Source organism: Pectinophora gossypiella, chromosome 28 (assembly GCF_024362695.1).
Source record: "Pectinophora gossypiella chromosome 28, ilPecGoss1.1, whole genome shotgun sequence".
Classification (NCBI taxonomy): Eukaryota; Metazoa; Arthropoda; class Insecta; order Lepidoptera; family Gelechiidae; genus Pectinophora; species Pectinophora gossypiella.
Window position 1 is genome coordinate 2,300,624 of NC_065431.1, and position 7,084 is coordinate 2,307,707.

General features: G+C 39.9%; 1 protein-coding gene across 1 annotated transcript in view; it reads right to left on the reverse strand.

Annotated features, from left to right (window-relative positions):
* The window catches only part of LOC126379293 (dynein axonemal intermediate chain 7-like), a 51,385-nt gene that overhangs the window by 7,725 nt on the left and 36,576 nt on the right, over positions 1–7,084 (reverse strand). The window contains exons 16-17 of the mRNA XM_050028000.1: positions 5,241–5,397; positions 4,204–4,346 (exon numbers count right to left, since the gene is read on the reverse strand). Coding sequence (XP_049883957.1) covers positions 4,204–4,346; positions 5,241–5,397 — 300 coding nt within the window. The remainder of the gene's footprint in view (positions 1–4,203; positions 4,347–5,240; positions 5,398–7,084) is intronic.

Consider the following 7,084-nt stretch of genomic DNA (forward strand, 5'->3'; position numbering starts at 1 on the left):
AAATATTATTATGTTTAGTGACGAAATTGGCAAATCAATGGGTTTACAACTTAGCCATTTCTTGAGGCGGGCAGTAATTAATAATTGTATGCCGGGTGCCTCCTATTTAGACATTTTAAAAAGAATAATTTCATATCAATTCTCACAAAATAGTACAATCATAATCTTGGCCGGTAGGAGAGGTAACGCGAACAAAGAACTACTTACTCATTATATTTCCTTACTTAACAGCCTACCGAATGTAGCACAAGTGATTTTGTTTGCATTGCCTTTCAGCCAAAGTCAGCTAAAAACCGAAAATAAGTTTAGACATGATCTAAACCTGACGTTGCATACTTTAGTATGCGATTATTATAATAAGTTTCAGTTTATTGATACGAATTCCTATGTTAGGAATTTTTATTTGACCAAAGATAGATATTACTATCTATCTAACTTTTACAAAAGACAAATAGCGAAGTCGCTATCCTTTTTTTTTACAATAGAATCAGCCAATTCGTTGGCTTTTAACGCGTCTGCTCCTATTGAGCAGCCTATTTTTATTTCTGACATTTGTAATTTAAATTAAATTTAATGACAACAGAGAAAAACTTTGGCTGTAGTAAGTTAAATGAGGACATATTAAATATAAAATGCAATAAGAAAAATACAAATGTAATCAACCTGGTACACCAAAACATACAAGGAATATTGGGCAAGGAACTTGAAATTGAACTTTTTTTAAACAGTAATTGTGTTGATATTATGTGCGTAACTGAACATTGGCTAAAAAAACATGAGTTCGTTTGCTTCAATAATCACCAGGTTGCCAGCTCGTACAGCAGGGAGACGGCTATCCGTGGCGGTTCATTAATATTAGTACGTAATTGTTTAAAATATAAGGAACGATCGGATATTGTAAGTCTCTCAGTTGAGCGAACTGTTGAGCTAGCCTGTATTGAACTCAGCCGGCTTATTGTATTGAGCGTATACAGACCCCCCGCTTCATCTTATGATCTATTTGAGAAAGTTATTGATGAAGCTTTATGCAAATTATGTAATAAAAGCAAACATGTTATCGTCTGCGGTGATTTCAATATTGATATTCTGGAAAATTGCTCATTAAGTACTACATTCAAATCTTTATTTCTGTGTTATAATCTTGTAAATCTTTTTTCAGAACCAACCCGAATCACGTCACAGTCCGCGAAATGTATCGATAATATTTTTAGTAACTTAGAACCTTGTGATAAATTAATAATTAATAAATTAAAGTCAGATCACTGTGGTCAACAAATATCTTTCAACTTATTTATTGACCGCTCTCTGAAAAAGGATGTTACATGCAATCCCATATCAAGTAGTCGTTTAGAACAATTCAAAGATAATATGTCAAACAAATTACCAGAACTTCCTTACTGTGATGACCCAAATTTGTTATATAACTCCCTATTTAATCTAACAAAATCGGAAGTTAGTAAAGTATTTAAGGCAAAAACAATTAAGAAAGCAGACACACCAATTTTTAGTGACTGGGCGACGGTAGGAATTTATAAGAGTAGAAACAGGTTGTATGAACTTTATGAAGAAAGAACATACAATCATAGCGTAGCTTTTCACGACTATGTAAAACGGTATTCAAAAGTTTTCAAACGTGTTTGCGTTACCGCGAAGGCAATGTTTGTTAGCAGTAAAATTAAAGGTAGCTCAGATATTATTAAAATGACTTGGAAAGTTATAAATAGCGAAAATGGGAAAGTCAAAGCACGCGATCTCGAGTATCAATTACAAATTGACGGTAAACTACTCACAACTGATAAGCAAGTTGCTGAAGCTTTTGAAAAATTCTTTACTGACATTCCATTTTCGACTACCAAGGACTTGAAGTCATCTCCTGCACTCGCTCAATCACTTGTAAAGGAGCACATAGATACGTCCAAAGTAGATAAACTAACATTTACACACGTGAGTCCTAGGGACGTCTTAAGAGCTTTTAAATCTTTAGAAATGAAAAAGACTGCAGATCTTCATGGTCTCTCTGTTAAAGTCATTAACTCCGTGATTGATTGCATAGCTCCCTATCTATCATGTATATTTAATAAATGTGTAGACAATGGTGTGTTTCCAGATTTAATGAAGCACAGTAAAGTCATTCCATTGTTTAAAGCTGGTAGTACTTCTGACCCTACTAATTTTAGACCAATATCTATACTACCCACGCTTAGTAAAATATTTGAAAAAATTTTATTACTGCAATTACTTCAACATTTCAATTTAAACAATTTAATGTCTAATAAACAATTTGGTTTCACAAAGGGTCGCTCAACAACCGATGCTGGTGTTGAGTTAATAAATCATGTTTTTCAGGCTTGGGAGGAGTCCAAAGATGCTATTGGTGTCTTTTGTGACCTTTCCAAAGCCTTCGATTGCGTTTGTCATGATATATTGATCGCGAAACTTCGTCACTATGGAATAACAGATAATGCCATCGCTCTTTTGGAGTCGTACCTTAGTGGCCGCGTTCAGAGGGTTGATGTGCATGGCTCCAGATCGTGTGGATCTAACGTCACTATAGGCGTCCCGCAGGGCTCAATTCTAGGTCCATTTCTATTCCTAGTTTACATAAACGACCTACCTAGTCTTGTAAAACATGAAGTGGTGCTGTTTGCAGATGATACCTCCTTACTTTTTAAAGTAAAGAGACGACAAGATTCCTTTGACGATGTAAACAACGCCATTTCAGAGGTAGTGGATTGGTTTACTGTAAACAACCTGCTACTTAATGAAAATAAAACAAAATATGTTTATTTTACGTTATCGAATGTTAGTAGGCCGCTCGATTCTATTATTGTAAAAAATAAGGAATTGGACCTCACGGATACTGCTGTATTTTTGGGAATTACTTTGGACGCTAAGTTGCAATGGAGTCCTCATATTGATAAGTTGTCCAAAAGGCTCAGCTCAGCAGCATTCGCGGTCAAAAAAATTCGTTTAATAACCGATGTAGAAACCGCGCGATTAGTTTATTTTGCCTACTTCCACAGTCTAATGTCGTACGGCATCTTGCTGTGGGGTCATGCTGCAGATGTGAACAGCATTTTTGTTCTGCAAAAGCGGGCCATTCGGGCGATTTACAAATTGGGACCCAAGATGTCACTTAGAAATAAATTTAAAGAAATTAATATTTTAACTATGGCATCACAATATATCTTTGAAAACTTAATATATGTAAAAAAACATATAGGATTATTTGCAAAAAATAGCGATCGGCACATTGTTAATACCCGGAATAAAAATAAACTTGCTTTACAAGTCAGTCGATTACATAAGATTACTAAATCTTTTAAGGGGCAATGTATACGTTTTTACAATAAGATTCCCATTGACATTCAGAATTTGCCTTTCAACTGCTTTAAGAAAGTAGTTAAACAAAAACTTTACAAAAAAGGTTATTATAAAGTTAGTGATTATTTAGAAGATATGAATGCATGGGATTAACTGTCTGAGAACTGATATTAGGCAGCTAAATTACTCAATTGTATATCAATATTTTATGTTTATTTTTTATATTTTTTTTTTTTTTTTTTTAAAAGAACGTCTAGGGCCCTGTGCCGAGGTTTTTCTTGCAGCTTCTTTTCCCCGGCTATACAGGTTGTGAGAAGCTGCAGTAGTTTTAGGCGGATGAGACGTTCGTTATGTAAAAATTGACGATTCAAAGTGTAACTATGTTACCTACTGAATAAAGATATTTTTGAATTTGAATTTGAATTTGATACACTTTGAAACCATGTCACATTAACTTTTTTGACAAATTACACCGTAAGTCTCATTAAATGTCAAATATGATAGTGCGACAGGGTTCTGAAGTGGGTACATGATATTGCTCATGACTGTCATTATCATCATCAGCCCATTAACGTCCCCACTACTGGGGCACGGGCCTTCCACCGGCTGGCGGGCTGGTAATCCACCTACAACTCACACGATAGAAGAAGAAGACCAAACCAGGGCTCACAAAGTGATTATTGTAATATGTCCCCACCGGATTCGTACCCGGGACTTCCGGATCGTTAGCACAACGCGAGCGTGGCTCATAAATTAGTGACGATGAAAAGTTTGGAATTTGAATTAGAATCTGAACCGGAATCTGATTTGAATTTGAATTTGAATCTGAATCTGATTTTGAATTTGAATTTGAGTATAAATTTGAATTTAAATCCTCACAGAGCACGCCAGTCCGGAACTGCACGGTGAGCTTGTCCTCGTTGTACTTGTAGTCGTTAATGTAGTTGCTGGTCCACAGCTTACGGGGATCCTGCCACTGGCAGATGATCGGCGGCTCCGTCCACATCACCTCTTGAGGGAGTCTGCAAACCGACATTGTCATATTTCCCAACCTCAATAAATTAGCCAGACAAATTAGAAATAAAGAAGGAGATGAGAGACACAGAGAGGGGGTGGGGGGTGGCGGGGGGATAGATACATAGAGGGGGGGGGGGGGGGGGGTGGAAGAGAGAAAGAAAGAGTGAGAGGGCGTGAGAGAGGGGATAGGAGGTTGGGGGAAACACTTTAAGGCCTCAAACTGGATGACAGCGGCAGCGGCGCGGCGGCGATAGCGGCGCGGGGAGCGGCGCGGCGGCCGCTGTTCCGTTCTCGATGCCAGCAGGCAGATCGCGCGGTGTTGCGGCGATATAGAGTTGTGTCTCAAATGAACGCGATGATTTTTTTTTATTGCACCATCCCGCATCCAAGTTTTTGCAAATGTTTGTTTCCTTTTGGTGGTTGCCTGGAAGACATTGCTCTAGAGCAATAAGGCCGCCCAAATGGTACTGTTTTCATGTGTTATGTCTGATTGTTGAAATTTTAGTTCTGTGCAATAAAGTATATTTGATTTGATTTGATTTGATGTCGAAACGGCGACAACGCATTTTCGATTGTAGTTCTTTTGTTTCGTACGATTTATTATGGGCAAAAGAAGATCTGAATACCTATAATGAACAAAGGAAACAAAAAGGCGAGTTTCAAACGCAGAGACACCGCTCGACTAGAGCGCACCGCTCGTACCCCGCCGCGCCGCTGCCGTCGAGAACACTTCAATATAAATCTTAGCATTTGAACGCGCCGCTCCCGCACCGCCGCCGCCGCCGCGCCGTTGCCGCTGTCACCCAGTTTGAGGCCTAAAGGTTACAGTTCATGAGATAAACCCTGAACAGTCCCGGCTTCGAAAATTCACATCCACAAGAAGACAAGATTCTCCTTACTCGATATTGACGAGCGCCAGCTTCTCGTACTCCGCCTCAATCTTCTTCAGCTCGGCTTCTATCTCCTCAGGAGTGCGCTGCACGCCGGGGGAGGGTGGCGGGGGCGCGCGGTACTGGATCTTGTAGTCCATTGGCTTCAGCTGCTTTGGGAGCTCCACTGTTGACAAGAACATACTATTATTGCACCCGGACAATATTATATATATATTTATTTATTTAGTCCGGAAAACAAAGAGTTCCATTGGTGTTAGTAGCACTTAAAGTAGGTTAGTAAAATTAAACTAAACACAAAACAAATAGGATTCATAATGCGCCTATTGCCACGCGCACGAGATGCCACACAAGCGGACAGTCTGGACTGTGGGCGACCACCTGCAGGATGCTGCTGCCACTGGCGCGCACGCGCCTCAACAAGGACGCACATCGCTTGCGCATGATCGCCGGGAAACCGTCCACACGCTCATCCGCGAACATGCCTGAGGCACTGCAGTAGCGCGGCAGCCCCAGCAGCATCCTAAAGGCGTTATTATATTGGACCCGCAGGGCATTAAACGATTTTTGGGTATACTTGCACCAGAGGCTGGAGGCTGGAGGGGATGATTCAGACCATGAGCCTGTTGGCGGTGCCGCGCTCACGCACTAACCTGCTCGGGCAGGCGCCGCTCACACGCGCATTGCGCAATCTTAACACTGTAGCAGAGACAATTGACTTATTCTGCTGCTCTCTGAGTGAATTCGCAAAAGCCATCATGTTTGTGATATGTTATCAATGATATTATGTAATTTTGTTGTTGTAATAATGTTTAGTGTTTAAGATTGCTTCACTGTCGTATTGGGTGCATACCTGTAATGAGAGTTGTAAGATTGAATAAATAAATAAATAAAATAAATGATTCTGAGTAAATATCAAGTGGAATTTTCCACTGCAAAACTATAGAATTAAAAATAATTTAAAAAAACTAAAATAAAATCATGAATTTTGCGACGGAAAATTCCACTTGATTTACTCAATCATGGTCTGAATCATCGCCCTCAGTATTCGTTACGATATCACTAACACCCGTTATACAATGTCATGTAGTACATGTCTAAATTTCAAAATACATATCGACTTTCTTCTTCTTATCGTGTGGGTTGTGAGGAATACCAACCTCATCAAACCTGGTATTAGGGTTATTACTGAGCCGCCAAATGCCCCTAACATGGCTCATGTAACGACTACATACTTACATCAACAAGTAGTAACCGGGACCGACGGCTTAACGTGCCTTCCGAAGCACGGATCATAACCCTCAACTGTGCTAGTGAAAAAAAAAACTACACTTAAGACACACCCCGGGCACTTCATACAAACAACCTCGTTTCACACAGACACTACACATTGACGTCATCAACACGTGTTGATAACGTCAAAGTCCGGTACCGGTTTCGACCCGGAGCTCCCCGTTTGTAAAGCAAGCTGTTGTGCCACAGAGATCAAAAATCTCATGCTTACTGCCGTCTAACGCGTAAGTGGGAGCGAGACGCAGTCGCGTTCTCCCTTACTCCTTAGCAGCTGACAGCTACTTAAGACTAAAGTAAGACCCAGAGGGGTTGAGGTAGGCGCCCGATACGAATTGGTGCGGGGGGAGTGTTACCGTTCTATATGTAGTATTATTCTTTATTCGATGCATTGGCGAAGGTTAAAGTATCGACGTCATATTATTGTGACGTCACATACTTTTTTATTTAGCTTTGTTTTTATGTGTTTTTTGATTTTTTGTGTTTTTTGTGATGTGATTTCACCTGATTGTCCGAAAAAGTAAGATGATTCCGTGCTTCGGAGGGCACGTTAAGCCGTTGGT